Here is a 22,422-nt window from a genome sequence, read left to right as displayed (position 1 = left end):
CTAATTATCTCTGTTCTTTGGGTATCACATCTTTTTATTGAGCTCATTTTCTGATTCCTCTAACCCTTTCTATGACTTTTCCTTTGTATTTCACTTTGCTCTCATGCTCTGCTTTGATCCATGGTCACTCTGAAAGCTAATAGTAAGCAAGTAATCAAGGTGAGTGTATAAAAATTGTTTGGTTGACTTTTCACAGTTTGGGTATTTTTTTTTCTTGTACCTCCAGAAGTGCATAGGTATTACAATATATGTTACAACATTTCTCTCATGTAGGTGTGCCATGGTGTGCTCCTGTCAAGGTGAAACATGGTCAGGTGAGCTGCATGTCACCACACGGGGAGCGTTATCAGAACGTACTGGGATCCCGATGCAAGATCCAATGCAACAGAGGCTATGAGCTGCAAGGAAGCAGTGAGATCCTGTGCCTGGCCAGTAAACAGTGGTCAGGAAAATACACCTGCAGAGGTCAGAACACTCAGCCAAAATGGAACAACTAGCCCCATACAATCTTTTCACATGCATATGTGATGGATGGTGTCGCTTTAAAAACTTCCTCCACTAAGAAAATGGGCAAAGCCTAAACAATGAAGATTGCATAGATATTTATACCTCCTTCACCAAAACTATGAGTTAGAATTAGGTGCTGGTATTGTATATTACACCACTCCAGCCTACACCTGTAATTGCACATTGTGATTTTAGTGTAAAAGTTTTTACTTTTAAACCAATTGTTTGGGATTTGTTAAAGTAAATTTGGTGATAGCTCAGATATGCATCCTTTTTTTCCCCTCTAATTTACAATGCGAACAGTTTCTGGCCTATTTACACAAAAGCAAAGCATATTACACTTTGATTCTGCCTAATGTTATTTAAAGGTGATATATTTACCAATGGTAAATATTTAGTTAATGGAATGTCTGTGACGTGCTTTGGTCAAAATACCAAATGTATCAAAGAACACAACACTGTTGAGTGTGAGTCTCTGTTTACTCCAAATATGAGGTGCCTAGGAATTATTAATTATTAATTAATTAAAGGAGTTATTAAGCCTTTTTTTTTCTTTTTTTTTTGTTCTTTTATTTTCTCCATTCCAGTTTTCACCATATTTAAAGTGTACACTTATTTTTCTGTGCTTATTGGACCTCATTCATGAAACACGAGCAGAATTAATTTGTGAGTAAATAATTTATAAAACTTTTTTTTCCTAAATATCAGGATTTATTAAAATGTTTGTAGTCTCAAAATATTTGCAGGTAGGAACTAAATTTACACCTGCTCTTGAAAACACATAAAGTTTACATAATGTCCCAAAGATGCTGAAAGTGCCATTTGACAAAACTGCACTTTAATAAAAATAATTAAAAATGATTTTAAGTGCATTAACTATATAATTAATGCATTAACTAAATAATTTAATAAAAAATAAAACAAAACAAACAGTCTTCCTAATATAGTCTGTTTCTCAGTAATTCCCATTAGCTCAGGACAATTGTTTGGCAAAACTGGCAGAGCAAAATTATTTTGTTACTCATGTGGACATCCACTTATTTAATTAAAGTAGATTATTTAAATGTAAAACAGTTTAGGTTCTGTAAAACCCACCTTTATATATGGCTGATCTGGATTTAGTAGACAGAGCTCTGCAGAGAGATCTGAAGAGTCTTTGTAGAAGATACAAGTTTAATAACCAAAAGTGATGACTTGCTGATTAGTTGCTTTTAAATATCAAGATTATTTTGTATGTGTGCAACATTATAGAGCCAGATTTGAGAAGGGAGTCCAACAGATCTCATGCTTTCCCTTACCTGTACAGACGCTGTGCTTGGACACAGGATTGTTAAAGACAATTGTAGCGTATGTTGGGTGTTTAATCATACGCCACGATATCTTTTGAATATATATTTCATATATATATTTATAATATGTGTTTATAGCGTTGACCTTATCTAAACTCGTATAATCTCTGATATTTGATTTGATGATATTAATTAAAGTTTATAATTGGCTTAAGCAATTAAACATTAATAATTAGTTTGAGAATGGATAATCACGCTAAGTGAGTACTTCAGGATTTTCAGGAAAATTAATGCACAAAAACTGCATACACTGTGATTTAAAATAATGAAAGCTTTATTAACAAAAAGAAAGATATTTGATTAACATAGCATACCCTTGTAATCTCGCGGCGTCACCGCAGGGGAGACCTATTCGAGCTTAAAGGTAAGCTAGGCGCTTCTGGCTTGTGACTAAAGTTGTTGCTACTTAAGGTTTAATTAATGGTAAATTAAGAGAGACTTAAATAGACATCAGCTCCGGGAACAGTGTGAAATTTGCTAGCTTACTCGTTTGCGGTTTCACCTAGCCGTCGCGTCCTGCTGTTTAACCTCCGTGTTCTGGGGTTGTTTCTCGTTGTTTCCACCTGGTGAGAGACAGGCCCGCTTGTGAAGGAGATTTCCGGTTGAATTAGAAGCTTGCTGCTTCAGGCGGAGCGGCGTCGATCGAGATTTCCCCTCTTTGGGGAGTTGCAGGCGTGGCAGGTTTTCCACCGTAGTGGAGTGGCTTTTTCAGAGTGTTAGCTCGTCTCGTTGTTCAGTTTTCCAGGAGTGATGCCTTCAGAAGTCGGCTTATAACGTTAATGTATCTGCTATCGACTAATCAAAAAGGTTAATATCTTATTCTGGCCACGAATAAGTTTCACCTACTTTGATCACTCGTGAGATCACACTTCGATGGGCAATAAAACAAAACACACTTAAAAGAAAAGAAGATATTCAAATCATTCGACGCGTTATTAAAACTTCATACGATTAGCTAATTCAAGACGTCTCTTGTAAGCTTTTGATGAAGTCTATGAGGTTTTATCTTTGTCTCTTCGGCTGGAAGGAGAGGCGTCTCTTTGTTGTTTCAAAGTTTCTCGGATTTTCTTGCCGTTGTTGCCGTCCTCTCTTTTCCGCTTTCTTTCGTGGACCGTTACTTCTGTCGAGCTCTCGTAACTGAACTGTGAGCAGTCGAGCTGCTGTTTTTCAAAGTCAGCGCGGTCACGCCCTAATGGGAGGCGTTCTTTTCTGATTGGACGCGAGTTCAGGCTCACTTGACTGACTTCATGAGACAGAAAAGGGGGAAGGCTGGATCAGAGATTTAAACAATAAGTAATAAGATAGACATTTCCCGTATCTAAATTTCCTATTCATATTAGTAACATACCACAATGAGTGTCCTGGATTATTTATCAAACATATAAGATTTCATCTTGGTTACGTTGTTTACGTCCAATTCATGATGATACGTTAGAAAAACATTAATCCGTTTTCTCTAGTCAGAGACAGAACTTCTTTTCATGATAGAAACAATCAGCAATATACATCATTTCATTAGAAGGTGGACATTCATCTGGGGGCATTGAAAGTGACATTAATACATTTGTTTATACACATTTAATCAGGATTTGACTTCATTTTCGTTATTGTTTAGACGACCCAGAGCGAGGCGTGGTTTCGCCAGCGTCCATTTGGGGTCGCTGTTGGTCCACGTTGTTGATGGGTGATTCACGGGGGTTCAACCGAGGTCACTTTTGGTTTAAACATTTGCTGGCCCTGTTTAGTGGGCTCGAGATAAGGAGAGACATTTAGGTGCCATTGTCATAAAAACGGGCCGTAAAAGCTCTCTTCTTTGTTCCTGTTAGTTAAAAGAGAGAAGGGGGTGTTGGGGCCATGTGTTACTTGAAAGTGTTCTTCTCCAGTCTTTGATGTTAGGTTTGTGCGTGTTGCGGGGTCTTTGCCCCCTGCGGTTTGTGGAATGTGACTTGGTCGCTCACTCTTTGAACAACCACAGAAACTCATTTGTAACTCAAGCAATATCCTCATCTCGGTTTATGCTTCTCTGTGAGCATAGAGAGAGAAAGCCTAGCATATCAGACTGACACTGGGGCTTCATAAACACATTAGAGTGGTTTTGAGCATGCAAAGAGAGCAATGGTAAGGAGAAACATCTTTTGAATTTTTAAAAAGTGCTGTTTGATTACAATCAAAAGCTCCTTTAAGTGTAAATGCCTGCAGCTTTTGAGCATGTTCATGCACCAAATGAGGAGCTTGTGGGACAATCTTCAGTGAAAGCATAACTTTAGCTAGCATAATCCCTGTAAAGCCTTGCTATATCATGTTACCGTACAAGAGCAGATTTGGATGCACTTCAATAAAATGTTGATTTCTGCTCAGACGATTTATTTTCAAATTGTGAACAGTTAAAGAAGTTAAAGTTAAAGTCTAGAGAAAATCAGGTTCAGAGATATCCCATTTTTATTGTATGTCAGGTGCATTCTCACAGCAGGATATGTGCCACATCTTTTAGGTGCAAAGCAGCGCCTGTGCAGGAGAAACTCTGGAGCATTTTCATATTCACACAGGTGCTGACTTCTGTACTATGGCACTCATTCAGTAAAGTCTGCAAAATTCTGGGACAAATGTTGCAGGTGGAATCTGGTGGAAATCCAGTTTACTCATAAATGTCTCTGTTTGCTGTGTTTTAACAAGGTTTCATGAATGAGTCCCATTGTGATTGTTTAGCTCTGTTTAACGTAATAACTTTGTAACGACTCAATTTATCCCATGTTTCAGAGTTGTTTCAGAGTGGTTTGGTAGGAGTTCCAGATAGCCAATGTAATGTGCAAAGCACTCATAAAGGGAGTTTTTTCATGTGTTCCCTTTAATTCATGACTGATAATGAATGTACCATTTTAGTGATATATTGAATGTTGTGAATGCACTAAATTTGCAGAAGTCCGCTGCCCAAAGCTTCCCATGCCAGCAAATGGTGGGTATAAGTGTTCAGACGGCTCTTACTTTAACTCCCGCTGCCAGTTCTTCTGCTCGCCAGGATACATACTTCGTGGAGATCGCAGCGTCACTTGCCAAAGCAGCAAGACATGGAGTGGGAGCCAGAGTGCGTGTCTGGGTGAGTACAACACAGAAGCATGTATGTTTGTTCATCTTTGAAACTGTAATTACAAGTTGATATCATTACCTGTAATTTAGAACTGACCAACTGTTCAAATGTCTGAAATGTAACACATTTATCACAAATGGGTTTAAAGAAACAATTTTTTTGAGGTATCATTGGTGCTTATAGGTTAGTGCTGACCAAACGACTTTTCAATCGATTTCAATTTTGCAGACGAATTTTGTCTGAATAAAATCATGTGTGTTTTAAGGTATGTGTCCACTGCACATGAATTTGTCAGCCACAATTTCACCTCCATTCATTTTCATCAGGTGGTAGCGCAAAAAATGCGAGAGGGATTGTGGGATCACAGGAAAAGTTGAACTGACTTCAACTTTATGCATATTATATACACCAATCAGGAAATCACTGTCCGTTGTAGTGTAGCATCTATATCTGAATTAGTTATAATTAATAATGATTAATGATTATTAAAGATTAATATGCCCCCGCCTTGCGCCCAATGATTCCAGGTAGGCTCTGGACCCACTGTGTCCCTGAATTGGATAAGCGGTTACAGATAATGAATGAATGAATGAAATATTAATATTATTAATAACCTGCTAGTGGATAGTGATAATAATACTTAATAATACAGAATCATAAAAAGGATTATTTATTTAGACCAAACCACTATAGTAATATTAAAGCTTCATAGGCTGTGTTAAATCAGGCAAACCCCCTTTTTATGACCTTTAATAAACACAATAAAGTGATATATGGTATGTTTGACTTTATCTAAGTCTGCTAATAAAAAACTAATAAAAAAAAATATTTTATTAAATGGACAATTAGGCATCAAGTTTGAAAGTAGTTAGAGAGCCTTTCTGTGATTTAGAAACATGCTCTTTTCAGCCTCTGGGTCCAGCATCTTTTGTTGTGCAGTTTATCTTGGTGGGATAGTCAGTGAAGGCAGCTTCGTCTCAGGAATTCCTCTGGGCAGCTTCCTTGGAGGTTGAACATTTCCAAACAAGCGTCGAAAGGGGGTTACTGACCTGGCTAGAGCCTCACTTAGGAGACTGCTTTCAGAATCAGTGCCAAAATGGTGGTTTCCTACCTTCCTCCAAAAGTTATATAATGCAGTTTTTACTGTGCTAAGCGTAGATTAGCAACGGCAGACTTTCCCACAGGCCAGTGAAGCATCACAATGTTTTTGAAGCTGTAATTTTAAGGTATAAACATTACATAGTGTTCCTTCCTGGCCCTGTCCTGTCTGTTTTTCTCACTATGTGCTTATTTAGCACATGGCTCTGTTATTGTTTTGTTTCTGTCTCCGCCTCTGTCCAATTGTCCCCAGGTGTTCCTTGTCTGTGCTGTGTATATATAGTCCCTTTGTTTCCAGTGCTCCCTTGTCAGTTCTTGTGTGTGTAGATATGTGTTTCTGTGTCTCTGTGTTTACATGTATCTACCCCAATTCACGGTTGTTTCTTGTCTGTCTTTGAAGACAAGACTAAACATTCTGTCTGTATTACCCGTGTTTATTTTGATTCTGTCTTTGTTAATAAAATTCCTTGCAAGTACGTCCGCCTCCCTTGTCTGTCCTGCCCAGCCGTGACAGAAGAACTGACCGTTGAAAATGCACGTAGCGAGGAACTCCTTTGCTGGTTGTGCTCACTGGCATGCCTTTGTTCTATCCTTTGTCTTCATACTCTCCTGTCTCATCACACTTGATTTGCTTCATTTTCTAGTGTCAACATGTTGCAGAAACAGCCCCCACCTGCCTTACAAACACTTCATGGTGTAGACGTGGTCGTATCTAATGACATTAGCAAATGTACCACTTACTCTCTCGTATCCCTCCCCCTCAGCTGTTGAGATTTGTCTGTCCCAGTTGTTGGCTATTTAACAACCACTTCAGTGCATACATGACAATTATTTTTTGTTTTGTAATATTTGTAAAAAAAAAATCTTCCTGGTGAGAGTAGTAAATGTTAAAAGTAGCCCAAAAAAACACAGCCCATGATCTTAAATATTCACCTGTGACTACATTTTCAAACAAGTCAAATTTGGGGGGAAAATCGTGAACCCGGTAACTCTGCATCGCAGGCAGCATTTGAAAAAAAAAATCAGTGACATACAATGCAAGGAACCTCTCAATGTTGACAGCCAAGCAGCTATACCATCCTCCAACTATCACACAATAAGCAACCTGCTAACTGTTCAGGTACTTGGATTCTAAAATGAGCTCAATGTAGTTGGATAAAATTTTAATATTTGCGTGCGAAAATAGGAATTTTGCAGGAGGGCTGGGGATGGAACCGAATTGTGGGAGGGTTGGCAACCCTGACTGTTGCTAGGGTTTATTGGGCAGTGGGAGTTGTCTACTTAGTGGTTTCAGGCTGTTTTCAGGATAGTAACTAACATGTAAATATTGATTTTTAATTTCTATGTTGTTCCTAAGAGGAACTCGCTGGATGCCCGGGAGTAGTAGGTTTTTGTTAGGGTGTACTAGATATTTGTTACATCAGTTTTAGATGTTATGGACACGTATAAGCATTGAACTGCTTAATCATCATGCACTTGCCTCATACTGTTAAGTTGCTTCACATATAACTTGCTTTTTATATTTGCCATAATTTTGCCATGCTTTTATTCAAAAATGCATTCATAAACTTACCTAAATATCAGTAGTTCATGTTATGGGAAAACTTTTACATTAAAGCATTGTAGACATGTTTAATGCATGTTTAATTAATACAGAATTCTCATGGTCATTTCCACAGATATGGATTCTCCAACCATTAAATGTCCAAATGTGAAGGAGAAAACAGCAGAACCAGGAAAACTAACAGCAAAAGTCTCCTGGGATACACCAGAGGGCAAAGACACTGCAGATGGCATACTCACAGAGTCAGCATATTCTTTACTCCCCTTTTCTCCTATGCTTATATAATGATTGCATTAGATCTACCATCTCATTTGGCCATAAAATGTTGCACCAGCACTCCACAGGCTATTTCCTATGTTGCTTAAGTTATGTAAAAGTGGAACATAAAGTAAATTAGTGCAAATCTTCTCAAGGCTGCCTTGCTTTTTGTCAAAAGCCAGTCAAATTTAACTAGATGGTTGCATGGCCACATATTGAATTAAACTATTTAACCAACTGCATTATGTTTTGGCCAAAAATTGCTGAATGTAATGGGTAAAGTGCGGCACTTTTTAAAGGTTTTTTTTAAAGGTCTCATATTATTTTATCACATTTTGATTAGAAACATGACCATTTTGGTTGGTAACCGTTATAAGTAACTCTGGATGTTTCTTATTAACTTAATCATTTATGTAAATAGGTGCAAACATTAGAAATTTAATGGTAGTTGGGTAATTCTCCAGTAGCTTGGTGTTGCCAAAACAGCAGGAAATCTTAATAAAACACCTTGAAACTCTTTACACAAATAAAATCTAGCTTATAGTGATTTTTTTATCCACACTGTTTAAGTTCAAATTAATATAATAGCAATGACTTGCCTTTATGACATGGAATATCAAACTGTTTAACACAACTGTAGACTAACAATGATTGGTATTAATCTGCCTCATAGAACTGTACATAGTAATGTAAAGCAGACATTTGCCACATGATCGGATTTCAATATTAGCCCAGTATCTGGCTGTGCAGACCCAAAATTCCAAATATTTTACTGTCAAATATGCTTACATATTGAAAAGAAAATGGGGAAACATTTAAGATGCACATTTTTCCTGTTATTATCTTCCTGATTTTTTTTTTAATATGTACCCTGTAATCATCAGTACATCTATGGTTTACAGTGTGATTCTAAAGGGGAAACCTTCAGGCACACAATTTCCAGAGGGAAACCATAAGCAAACATACACAGTTTTTGATCGGGCTGGAAACAAAGCTACCTGTAGATTCAATATCAGAATAAGAGGTAAATATACATCTTCTTTAAAATATTATTAAACAAAGAAAATCTACACAGATACACATTCATAAAATTGATCACATTTCATAATAAGCATGGCAAGAATTCATGTTCAATTAACTGAACCTTACCTACCCTATAAACTGATAAGTAATATTGTTATCTTTTCAGCATTCATGCATTTATAACTGTTTTTGATTGTAATTTGATTTCCATTCTATTACACAAACTTGCTGAAAATGTCACTCTTTCACAAGCACACATATATTTGACTATATGTTATGCATTATAGTGCGCCGCTGCACTCCACTCTCAGTTCCTGAAAATGGCTGGATAAAATGTGACAGTGCTGGTGATAACTATGGAGCAACATGTGATTTCCGCTGTCTTGGAGGTTATGAGCTGAGAGGCAGTGCTGCTAGAGTTTGCCAGTTCAACATGGAATGGTCCGGTATTGAGACAAGCTGTGCAGGTAAACAGTAACACAAACATTTAATACATGAATCTCAGTCAAACCGGTGAAATGAACAAACATTCACCTTCACGATGCTTGTTTTTACCTGCAATAAGACTTGCTGTTTTATTTAAAATAAAAAAGTTCAAATATGCACTCTTTCATCTCTGAAATGAAATTTAGGAACCTGTTTTCATGGTCATAGAATAACATAGATTGCATATGTGTAGCAAATATGTTTAATCTCTTGTTCCAGAATTCTTGCCTTTCTGGCTCTTACATGGCTCTTTTGTTTAAGATGATACTGTCTTGCTGCAACAACTGAAAGACCATATGGGAATATTTTAGTAATGTAAAAATTTGTCTATTCCTGTCTGTATCTGCCATGTTTATTTATATCAATTACAGCTATGAACATTAATGTTGGAGTAAGGTCTGCAGCTGCACTACTGGACCAGTTCTATGAGAAACGTCGCCTTCTTATAATTTCCACACCTACAGCTGCCAATCATTACTATAGGTTCCAGATGACTAATTTACAGGTATGAAGGAGTTGTTTAATACTGTGCATGAAAGAATCAGTAGTGATTATATGTTACTATCTGAGTTTGTATACACATTTACGGCCATGCGTAGACACCTAACCTATAAGAACATTTTTCACCCCATGACCAAACTGCAGGCATTAAAGGAACACTATGTAATATTTTACCTTATAATTGTGGCTTCAAAATTATTGTGATGCTCCATTGAACTGTAATAGGGAGAATGAGACTTCTGTCATTGCTATTCTATGTAATATTTGGAGTAGGGTCAAAAGCCACCCATCTCCCTCCTTATTCCCATTGTTTTCAGTGCAACGTGGAGCCCAAGGACCAAAAAACAAACATAAAAAACATACTGTTCCTTAAATATGTATTTGGCCCTCCAACAGCCTCCAATTTTCTGTGAGGTTTATTCACAAGATGCTGGTGTTTATGTCTTAATCTGTGAATTTATTTTTACATTTAGTTTATTTACAGTTCTTGTACACAAAGCAAATGCAATTTTAAAAAATGAAAATAAAGATAAATTAAGGATGTTTGCAGCCTGTAAAACTGAGCTCTATGAGAAATGGGCAGGTTTACCCAAATGAGGAGGCATGTCTGTCTCTGCCTCTGGTTTCTACTGTACAGAGTCTGGTGTTAAGACAATGTGGCTGACATATTTGTATTCTAGCATCAAAAGAACTCTGTCTAGAGATAGTGCAAGGGTTACATTCTGGCATCTACAGAAATTTTAATTCCACCTTAAATGGAACCAAAATGACTGTAGCTGTAGTATAATTCTCCATTTCATATTAAAGGGTGAAAGGGTTTTATCCCTGACTGGCAGGACTTTTCATTCCACTTTAAATGGAGCAGAGATTATAATGTGGCCCTGGTACAATTATTCATTATCATTCATTCATTCATTCATTGTCTGTAACCACATTTCCAGTACATGGTCGCGGCGGGTCTGGAGCCCGCACGGAATCACTGGGCGCAAGGGAGGAACACACCATGGGGTTGGGGGGACTACTGAGACAGCAGTCTATGACTTTCTCAGAAGCCTCCTCATTTGGCTACACATATACTGTGTCGCAGCCCCTGTTCTCTACTGAGCCAACTGTAGTTTCAAATTTGGCCATCCTTGTTTTGTAGTCATTGGTTGGCATGACTTAAAAACTACAGTTTACAATTAAACCACCAAAATTTACTTATTTGCCCACACAATTCTAATGGGGGTGTACTGCAATAAACATGCATATGACACAGAAATACAGAACAAACCTGAACTACACTGGATGCTATACTACAATTTGTTGTATGTATGTTGACTCTTACTGTCACATACATTAAACATGTAAATATCTGAAAAATTAATACAATGTCTACTCACAGATATATACTCGTTTCAGTTTAACTGAAAGGAATCTTTCTTCCTTCATAATAAGTCCTTTAGGGTACTCCACCTCAAACACAAAATAAGTGCTGAACTGTACAGCAAGGGCAAGCAAGACATCTGTGCAGCCTTCCGACTATACTAAACTGTATCACAAAGGCATTCCCTCCTTATAGCCACTTAAAATAATATGTGGTGTGACTCGTTTGTGCCTGAGAATTAAATAAATAAAATAAATGTTTGATTTTTTAAAAGATACTTCCTCAGATGTGAAGAGAAGTGAGGAATCCTCATTGAACAGACAGAAGGCACAGGATTACTGTCTCTAACTGCAAAATCATAAAAAAAACACAAAATTATGGAGTGGAAGGGCAAAATCAAACAAATATTGCAGATAATGGTGTGATGTTTTTGCCACCATTAAGGTCATACTATTAGACAAGGATGTACTCACCTTTTTTTTTTTTACAGGACGGTCTTGGCAGTCCTCAGTGGTCTCCAGACATCTCTTAATCACTGCAGTGTGTGTTGCTTGCAGTAAAATCACGGGGGCCCATTTTGTTCAGCACTGTAGTGACTTGCTTGTCTACATCAATGTGTTGGAAGTCTTTCATTTCCAAGCGCAGTTGTTGAAGTTATCTAAGTTATATATCCAATATCCAAGTTTTTAGTGTTACCATGTAACACAATGTGTTAATTGCAAGACTGACAAATGCATAAAACTTGCAATTGCAGGCAACTTGTGGCAAGGGAATTCCATCAAAAAGGTGGATCTTACCCATAAAACCATCAGAGGATTCACCCAAACTGCTTCTCTCTTTAGCCATTGGCATACCTCAGCAGGTGTCCAGGATATATAGTCACTCATTATCTATTATAAGCAGAGAAAAAGCCCAGAAAAAACATTACTGCAATTTCCACTTTGTTTATTGTCAAAATCACTCAAATCTTGATTTTTAGTCATATTCACAGAATACTATATGCAATAAAGATACAGCATGTAAATATGGCTTGATGTACTTGCTATTATAGCAAATAAAATCTTATTTTAGTTTTTTTTTTTCCATGTTCAAGGAACATATAACCTAGCCTATTTAAGCATTCCTTTTAATTAATTTAAGCTAACAAGCTAACTAATTACTTAATGTTGAATGGCATTTGGAAACTCCATATGAAATAATCATACAGGTAGCTAGGTTATTCGTGAAAGTCCCGTTGTCAAACTTTACAAACAACACCAACTGCAAAAATCTAGCTATGTCTAATACTTAATTAACAATGGCTAAATGCAGCCCATTGTAAGATTTTAATTGGCCCGTGGAATCACTTTTAAGAATACATCATTTGTGGCCCACTGGCACTTGGCAGTTTTTTTCTTTCACCTGCAATTATTATTATTTTTTTCATATTTTGAATACACTGTTTATAAATTTATGGGCAGCACGGTGCTGCAGTAGGTAGTGTCGCAGTCACACAGCTCCAGGGACCTGTGAGGAGTTTGTGTGTTCTCCCTGTGTCTGCGTGGGTTTCCTCCGGGTGCTCCAGTTTCTTCCCATGATCCAAAAATACACGTTGGTATATTTATTGGTGAAAAGTGTCCGTAGGCGTGACTGTGTGAGTGAATGCGCGTGTGTGTGGGTCGCCCTGTGAAGGATTGGCGCTCCCTCCAGGATGTATTCCTGGCTTGCACCCAATGATTTCAGGTAGGCTCTGGACCCACCATGACCCTGAACTGGATAAGTGGTTACAGATAATGAACGAATGAATTAATGTTTATAAATTTATGAATAATATACTTGGAAAGAGAGATTGGCCCTTAAGAATTTGGATACCACCCAGTTCAAATCCCATTGGGCTAAACTTACGACAACTAGCAAGTTAGCATTAAGGTAACAGTCTTCCATAGTCAAAATAAAAATAAAATAAAACATTAGCTAGTATTACATTGTCTGGCATCGTACCTAGTCAATCCCCCCACCCAGAAACAAAGCTGAACTGGTCCCACAGCCAAACTGATCTTCACAGAGAGAGGGACTGATTCACAACTGGGAGTTTGCACAGAAAAGTGACATGCTTAACCACCCGAAGACATTAACTTTTTTTTTTTAACTTACTGTTTAGTCTTATAGCTCTGTTTTTATAGCTGTACATGACACAATAAAGAACTATCTGATGAAAGCTTTTTTTTAAAAAGTATTTAAGCAATAGAAATACTAGAAAAGCAATTTCATTGTGTTAGACCACCTGTTTTCACAAAGAAAATTAAAAATACACATTTGAAGAGGAAAACTATGTTTTGCATTTTCCTCAATGAATATAAACAAAAATAAAATGTAAACGACTGATAAATGACCCATTTTCTGATTTGGAAAACAGAAAATCGCCAGGAAATTGTCACGCCTTGGTCCTGTCCTGTGTCTGTTTTTCCCACCATGTGCTCATGCACATGGCTCTGTTTGTTATTTTTCCTGTCTCCGCCCTAGTCCCGCCTTAGCTCCACCCTCTCATTGTGCCTACTTTGTAGTCCTGCCCTCTCGTTGTCTGTGTCCCTTCTCTGTGTTGTATATTTAAGTTCCTTTGTGTGACTTCCTGTTTGTTGGACATTCCACATTCGCTCGTCTGTCTGTCTCGTCTGTTCCTTATTCCCTTCAAATCAGTCTTTGTATCTCTCTTGTCTTAAGTCTGTGTCTTTACTCAGTTTAGGTTTCTCTATATCTGTCTTTCCATGTCTAGGTCTCTGTTTAGCTCTCTGTGTTTAGGTCTATGTTTAGCTCTCCCTGTCTAAGTATTTGTTTAGATCTCTTTGTCCAGGTTAGTCTCTTTAGCTCTCTCTGTCTGTTTAGCTCTCTCTGTCCGGTTCCCTCTCTGTCCAAGTCTCCCTGTGCAGGTCATTCTGTCTAGGTACTTTTTGAGACTTCAGTCATCTGAAGTAATGTGTATCATTAACAGGAACAAAGTGGAAAGTAACTAAACTATTGAGATCTTACGTGGTTGGTAGGAACTACTTTTCTGGGTAAGTGCGTAATGCATAAGCGCTGTGGCACGCTGCTCAGTCTGTAGTCAGACACAATGCCAGAGCATAAACAGTCATGTGTGGATCTATTTCAGCTCTTGTCTCTCTTCAGTCTCTAGTGGAGTCCCTCAGGGGGAGGCAGGCACTATCCAGGTACAGACAGAGAAAATGTGGAACTTTAAGCAGCGCTAAGCATGGTTGCTGTTGGAGTTGTTAAAATACATGCTTCAACAAATACCTGCATGAATTCAGCTTGGAGTAATAATTTGTATCACTGAGATAATCTCACACAGGCAAAATGCCTAGATTTATTCAGGTAAGGTTTCCTAAAGGATTGATCATTTAAAGTGAATTACTTAGACTAGGTGTCATTAAATTATAGCTTGGCTAAACTGTAAATGAGGCTGCTACCTCAATATACTTCAGAATCTAAAACAAATAAATAAATGAATTTCACTGATGTCTTGTATTCTTAATGAAGCTATGATTTGAAATACGCTACGTTTTTTAGATTTACCAAACATTAGGTGTATTTGCACAACGTATCGATATCAGATTTTGTTTTCTGTTGTCAGGGCAATGAGAGCATCAGAGTGGAATAGTGAAGAGGAGTCGACTCCCAAAGAATCGATACTTTCAGCTTTGGGGTGTCACATGTATAAACAGTTAGCCAATGATTCATAGAGTTTCATCTCTGGGAGTCAACCCAGTCTCTTACACTATTTGTAATTAATTTAATGGACTAAGACTAGCTAATTGTTTTTTGTTTTTGTTGACTAAAACTAACAATACTTTAATAATAAACACACATTTTAGTCAAAAGACCAAGAGTGAAGCTATATCAATATCAGCTGCCAAAATGAACACTGTAGAAATGTTTCCACAATGTAAATAAATAATTGACAATAATAACAACAAAAACAATAATTTGTACAAACCGGATTCCAAAAAAGCTGGGACACTAAACAAATTGTGAATAAAAACTGAATGCAATGATGTGGAGGTGCCAACATCTAATATTTTATTCAGAATAGAACAGATCAAAAGTTTAAACTGAGATAATGTATCATTTTAGGGAAAAATGTTTCAAAATTTCATGGCATCAAAAAATCCCAAAAAAGTTGGGACAAGACCATTTTTTACCACTGTGTGGCATCCCCCCTTCTTACAACACTCAACAGACGTCTGGGGACAGAGCTCTGCCATTCATGTCTAATAATGTCTAGATGGGAGCATATGTTGTTTTAGAACCTGAACATAGTTCTCTGCATTAATGGTGCCTTTCCAGACATGCAAGCTGCCCATGCCACAAGTACCCATGCAACCCCATACCATCAGTGATGCAGGCTTCTGAACGGAGCGTTGATAACAACTTGGGTTATCTTTCTCCTCTCTGCTCCGGATGACATGTCGTCCCAGTGTTCCATAAAGAACTTCAAATCGTGACTCATCTGACCACAGAACAGTCTTCCATTTGGCCACACTCTGTTTTAAAAGACCCCTGGCCCAGTGCAAACGTCTGAGCTTGTGGAGCTTGCTTAGAAATTGCTTCCTCTTTGCACTGTAGAGTTTCAGCTGGTAACGGCGGATGGCACGGTGGATTGTGTTCTTTCTGGAAGTATTCCTGAGCCCATTCTGTTATTTCCTTGACAGTGGCATTCCTGTTTGAGGTGCAGTGATGTTTAAGGGCCTGGAGATCACAAGCATCCAGTAGAGTTTTAAGGCCTTGACCCTTATGCACAGCAATTGTGCCAGATTCTCTGAATCTTTTGATGATGTTATACACGGTTGATGATGATGGCTTAAAAGTCTTTGCTATTTTACGCTGGGTAACACCATTCTGGTATTGCTGCACTATCTTTCTGCTCAACAATGGTGGAATTGGTGATCCTCTTACCATCTTGGCTTCAGAGAGACACTGACACTCTGAGAAGCTCTTTTTATGCCCAATCATGTTGTCAATTGACCTAATTAGTATTAATTGGTCTTTCAGCTGTTCGTTATATGCTCAATTTCCATTTTCCAGCCACTTATTGCTACTTGTCCCAACTTTTTTTCGGATTTGTTGACACTGAAATTTTGAATCAACATATTTTTCCTTTTAAATGTTCCACTTACTCAGATTAAACTTTTTTATGTTCTATTACGAATAAAATATTGACATTTGCCATCTCCACATCATTGCATTCAGTTTTTGTTCACAATTTGTTTAGTGTCCAATAATAATGAACCAATAAATGGGGGACAGCATAGTGTGGCATAATTTAAATAACACAAATAAAACTTTTCTCAGCCTGCAAGAAATATTTAGGCATTCAAAGGGTTAAGTGTTCATATTTCTATATAGAACCATTGCCTTTGCCAAGGGCGGCACGGTGGCACAGCAGGTAGTGTCGCAGTCGCACAGGACCTGGAGGTTGTGGGTTCGATTCCCGCTCCAGGTGACTGTCTGTGAGGAGTTGGTGTGTTCTCCCCGTGTCTGCGTGGGTTTCCTCCGGGTGCTCCGGTTTCCTCCCACAGTCCAAAAACATACGTTGGTAGGTGGATTGGCGACTCAAAAGTGTCCGTAGGTGTGTGTCTATGTTGCCCTGTGAAGGACTGGCGACCCCTCCAGGGTGTATTCCTGCCTTGCGCCCAATGATTCCAGGTAGGCTCTGGACCCACCGTGACCCTGAATTGGATAAACGGTTACAGATAATGAATGAATGAATGAATGCCTTTACCAAAGAACCCTTGAAGAACCCTTTTTTCTAAGAGTGTAGAGGTAATTTGAAAAGAAGAATTTAACAGAGAATAGTACATATGTATCCACTAGCACAGGGGTTGACTGGGGTGGATCAGACAAAGAATCAATTTCAGAAACTTACTTGTAGCAAAATGCAGCTAATGATAGTGACTTGCCAAAAGTCACTGAGCTCTTCAGCACAACTCACTCTACTGCCAGTTTTTGTCTCCGGAGACTGCATGACAGAAATGCGTGTGGCTATAACACAATTGATTATTAAGAACATTTTCCATATACCTTTAACCATTACCGTATTTTCCGCACTATAAGGCGCACCGGGTTATAAGGCGCACCTTCATTGAATGACCTATTTTAAAACTTTGTCCATATATAAGGCGCACCGGATTATAAGGTGCATACAATAGACGCTACAGTAGAGGCTGGGGGTTACGTTATGCATGAATTAGATGGAGCTGCGCTAAAGGTAATGTCAACAAAACAGTCAGATAGGTCAGTTCAACTTTATTAATAGATTACAACCCAGCGTAGTTTAAGGTAAAACATGTAGTGTCTCGCTTTATTCCCTCGGAAACTCTGTTTAGTCTTCTTTACTTGGCGTAGGTCATCTTGTTGCTTCCTCCACTTTCGCACCATTGATTCGTTAATGTTAAATTCTCTTGCTGCTGCTCTATTCCCGTGTTCTTCTGCGTGACTGATCACCTTGAGTTTAAACTCTGCGTCATATGCGTGTCTCTTAATAGGAGCCATTTTGGGGTCTTTACATAAAAAACAAATGGAAATGAAATATATATACCGGTATATATCCAGCATGCACCGCGCGCGGAAGAAAATGAAGTAGGCGGCTGCTTACCGTAGTTGCGAGACCTGTTGTGGCTCAATATTGGTCCATATATACGGCGCACCGGATTATAAGGCGCACTGTCGGCTTTTGAGATAATTTGAGTTTTTTAGGTGCGCCTTATAGTGCGGAAAATACGGTATATTTTTTGTTGCTAATTCATTTGGTTTCTATTGTGAGAAATGTATTTGCCAACATTTTTTTTAAAGGCTAACTCCCCTTAAGTGGTATTCATTCCATTTTGTAACAAGCTGTTGATTGAGTATAATTTTGTAAAGTTGGGAAGCTTCTCTGTGGCCATCAATTTTACCACAATTTTAAAACATTAAAGAATTACATTATATCAAGCTTTAATTTTAAAGAGAATTATATTGGTAGCTTATATTTAAAATGTGATATTACCTTGCTTTAAACTAATTAACATTTTAAAGTGTATGAATTTACTTTGTCTGATTTGTCTAATTTGTTCAAACGTGTGTGTGTGTGTGTGTGTGTGTGTGTGTGTGTGTGTGTGTGTGTGTGTTTTAGCATGCACAATGTGGATTGGATCTAAGACATGTGACTGTGATTGAGCTAGTGGGGATGTATCCAGCTCAATTAGGACGCATCAGGCACAGACTAATTTCCCCAGGACTGGCCCTACAACTCAGGTACATATTGGTCTTGTAGAGCTAATTACACAAAACACAATGACCATTTGTGGTCAAGAGCACTGTCATGCTGGAATAGGAAGTGGCCTACCTGAATATAGTTACAACAAAGACTGACAAATTAATATTATTCTCCAGAGGAATTTAAGGGCTTAGTCTGTGTCATCATTCATTCATTCATTCATTGTCTGTAACTGCTTATCCAGTTCCTTAATTAATTTGTTATTTTGGTGTCATGTTACAACAAATTTTGTGGCTAATGTGAAGGTGCATACAATTGACCTTTGTGGAAAAGTGATCATTACTGAGGCAAAAAAAATTTACCCTAATATACTAAATATTCTAATATTTAAAGTGGATCTACAAATAACTAGTCTTCTTCCTTTGGCTGTTAACATCAGGAGTCACCAGAGCAGATCAACCAATCCGCATTATCAATTTGGCATAGGTTTATGCTGGATTCCCTTCCTCAATAAATAACAAATTTAAAGGGTTAAATAAGTATGCAAGCATTTTCTTTTAATTTTTCAGCATCTGATTTGATTTTACCATCAACACCTATTTTTAGGAACATATTGGTTTGCAATACAAAACCATGCTTGGAAAATCTGTGCACATTATTTATAATTAAAGCATATCTGATAATTTATTAGGTCTTTTAGTATGTTTGGATGGAATCCATGTGTAAATGAATGTAAATTTGCCTTAAAATCAGCACTATTAGTCTTTTCCAAAATATTTTTCTCTTTCTAAATATATGTAACACGCACATGGACACAGGTATTGAATGCATATTGAATAACCATTTGTGTAAAACTGACTGTTATTGTGTCTGCATTTAACAGAATGCTGCTCCAACTATCCCAAAATTCATTTAACCTGTTGTTGCTGGATAAGCAGGGAGTGGACAAGCGGCGTACTACATACCCCATCACAGCAGCAGAAATCTTTATCACTATTGATGCCTTTCCTTTGCGAATTGAAGAGGCCATCCTGCAAAAAGAGGCTGGACACAGCTGCTAGACAGACAGACAGACAGACAGACACACACACACACACACACAAATAAAATCCCTTAAGGCAGTGGTTACCAAGTATTATTTTTGCAATGCCCACCCCATCAGGGGCATTGCCAGAAATTGGTCAATGATTGGGCTTTGTCAAGTCACGGAAATGTGTGTGGAAAAGGTGGGAAGGGGTGTGTGCTCGTGCAGGGAATTAACCACACACCATGCCAGCTCATGCACCCCTACCCTTACAAGACCACCCCCCCCCCCCCCACACACACACACACACAAATTTGGAACCACTGCTTTAAGTAGTCCTCTATTCCAGCAGGGTTTAAAAGTAACCAATCTATATAAAGAAAGGCAAGGAATAGCTGCTACATAAAAACACACACAAATGCATGACTGAGTTCCTTTAGTGTGTGTGTATGTCATTTTTCAGAATCTTTACTCTACTTTGTGTTTATTGTCAATTTCAATTTCTTAAACTGTATCATAAAGGTTAGTTAGTTTTTCTTCTGACAATCCAGTCAAATTGTTTATATGGTTCCTTCTTGAGAGAAATAAACATAAATATAACCGCAAGTGGCAATTTACGGGGTCCTAGCATGATATTAGCTTGAAGACGTCCAGTGCATCAGCACCTGACAAATCCTAAGACAGAAGCCACACTTTAGTGTTGTTTTTGTAGTGCTTTTAAAGGTGGTCCTTGGTGTTCTGTTGTCTATGTAGAGATGTGAAAGGGAGAGGTAGCTGTAGGCCCCTGTGTGTGTGTGTATTTGTGGGAATGGGAATGGGAGAGGGAGGGGTGATGGGCTGATGAGAGCATAAAAGACTGTGCATGGAATGCACTGGTGAGATTTAACCCACATAAAATTGAGCACAAACTCGTCCCTGGATAATAACCCACTATGAACATATGTGGCAGCAGGAGAATATTAAGAACCTGAACTTTAATAATTATCAAACATGTTGAACTTTCATTACTGTGTGACTTCCAGGCTCTTTAAAAGTTTAAAACCGCTGTGCAGCATGCCATCCAAACATCAAACAAATACCGCTGTAACTCAAAAATGCTTTTTCCAAATGTTATGAAAGGTCCTTTCCCATGGACTTGAAAATATCTTTCTTATTTTGAAGTTACTGCATCAATTGTGCTGCCCCTTATATGTGCATTTTGATCATATATAGCACACTACTTCAGACTATTGACCTACATAATTGTACCAATATTGGTTTGATCTGGACAAACTTTGTTTGAGTTATAGTTCAATGAATGTGCAGAGCTCCACCCACTTATATTTGTTGAGATATTGCAGCAACAGTGTGTCCAAAGTTCAAAATTTCTTGGATAATTATTTACCTATAGGCAATACAGATTGTAATAAAAACATTTGTTTGACAGGATGAAGATCCAGGGACTAGTCTGAGAAGATTTATTTTGAACTGAAAATTTACTGAAAATTGAGGATAAACTATGCATTTTTCAGATTTGTTGTAATTGCAAAGTTGTGAGACATTATGCAGGGTATACTGTAAATTTTTTGTGTGCTTAGGAATTGCTGCCAAGGACATGCCATTCAAGATTTGTGATCATTGGACCTTGATTGGCCAATGGTGGCCATGTTTTGTTTATATATATATATATATATATATATATATATATATATATATATATATATAAATGTCATCATCATCATCATAGAATTTGGCCAAATTCTATGGAATTGGACTTCACCCACTACCTGCATACCAATTGTCATATGTCAATCGCACCATCCCGTGATGCGTAACAAATTTTTTGTTATTATAGTGCCCCCTAGGCTTACAGTTGCACCATGATGCAAGCATATCTTCTAAACCATATAGGGATCATGCTTGTGAATTATTGTAATATTTGGGGAAAATGTTTGTGAGTTATAGCTGTATTTGTCTGGTTTTTGGAACACAAGCTCCACCTGTTATTGGGCGGAGTCTGGAAGCCAAGCAGTGATGAAATTCCAACATTTTTGGATAATTATTGAAGTTCAGGTTCTAGCAGAGTCTTAGGATTCTGTTGATACCACATATGTCAATATTGGTTACATATCCAGGGATTAGTTCAGACTCAAATATTTGTGTGGTTTTGCAAATTAGCTCAAAATCTAAGTGGGCTGAGCTTATAAGTTCTTGAGGCTTTTTTTTGTAGTGTTAACCTGAGGAATCAGGGAAAAAGAATTTTATCTCTTCATAACATGGGGTAGGAGATATGGACCTTGACCAATTCTGCTTTGCTACAGCACCACCATCAGGCCAAACGGGCTGAACTTGAGCGCCTGAATAGCGGAAGGGTTTACTACCTGTTGACAAAATATGAAGTCTGTAGGCCTTATGGTTTGGGCTGCCCATCGTGTTTCATCAGAGATAAAGAATAAAAAAACAGAACGAAAAACAACAGGGCAACAAACAAGTAACAAATTAAATTCAGCTACAATAACTTAATAACAAAACAATGAGCTCAATACATAGAGGTTTATAAAGAATAAGAACAAAAAGAAAAAGCCAGTCTGTACATTCATTCATTCATTATCTGTAACCACTTATCCAATTCAGGGTCGCGGTGGGTCCAGAGCCTACCTGGAATCATTGGGCACAAGGCGGGGAATACACCCTGGAGGGGGCGCCAGTCCTTCACAGGGCAACACAGACACACACACACATTCACTCACACACTCACACCTACGGACACTTTGGAGTCACCAATCCACCTACCAACGTGTGTTTTTGGACCGTGGGAGGAAACCGGAGCACCCGGAGGAAACCCACGCGGACACGGGGAGAACACACCAACTCCTCACAGACAGTCACCCGGAGTGTGAGGTTGTGGGCTGTACATAAGTTTATGTAAACTATAAATTGTGTGTGTGTGGTTC

The 22,422-nt window shown here is 38.1% G+C and overlaps 1 protein-coding gene across 2 annotated transcripts in view; it reads left to right on the top strand.

The window, feature by feature from the left end:
* Positions 1–20,067, top strand: part of srpx (sushi-repeat containing protein X-linked) — a 37,146-nt gene extending 17,079 nt beyond the window's left edge. For both annotated transcript variants that reach the window (XM_066686879.1, XM_066686880.1), the window contains 8 exons: positions 274–465; positions 4,774–4,950; positions 7,719–7,845; positions 8,764–8,885; positions 9,172–9,351; positions 9,742–9,875; positions 18,382–18,503; positions 19,349–20,067. In XM_066686879.1, coding sequence (XP_066542976.1) covers positions 274–465; positions 4,774–4,950; positions 7,719–7,845; positions 8,764–8,885; positions 9,172–9,351; positions 9,742–9,875; positions 18,382–18,503; positions 19,349–19,526 — 1,232 coding nt within the window. In that variant the 3' untranslated portion in view covers positions 19,527–20,067. The remainder of the gene's footprint in view (positions 1–273; positions 466–4,773; positions 4,951–7,718; positions 7,846–8,763; positions 8,886–9,171; positions 9,352–9,741; positions 9,876–18,381; positions 18,504–19,348) is intronic.
* The last annotated feature ends 2,355 nt before the right edge of the window (positions 20,068–22,422 follow it).

The sequence above is a fragment of the Hoplias malabaricus genome, chromosome 12 (genome assembly GCF_029633855.1).
Source record: "Hoplias malabaricus isolate fHopMal1 chromosome 12, fHopMal1.hap1, whole genome shotgun sequence".
Classification (NCBI taxonomy): domain Eukaryota; kingdom Metazoa; phylum Chordata; class Actinopteri; order Characiformes; family Erythrinidae; genus Hoplias; species Hoplias malabaricus.
Note: the sequence above shows the minus strand (reverse complement) of the source record. Positions and strands in the feature narration are given on the sequence as shown.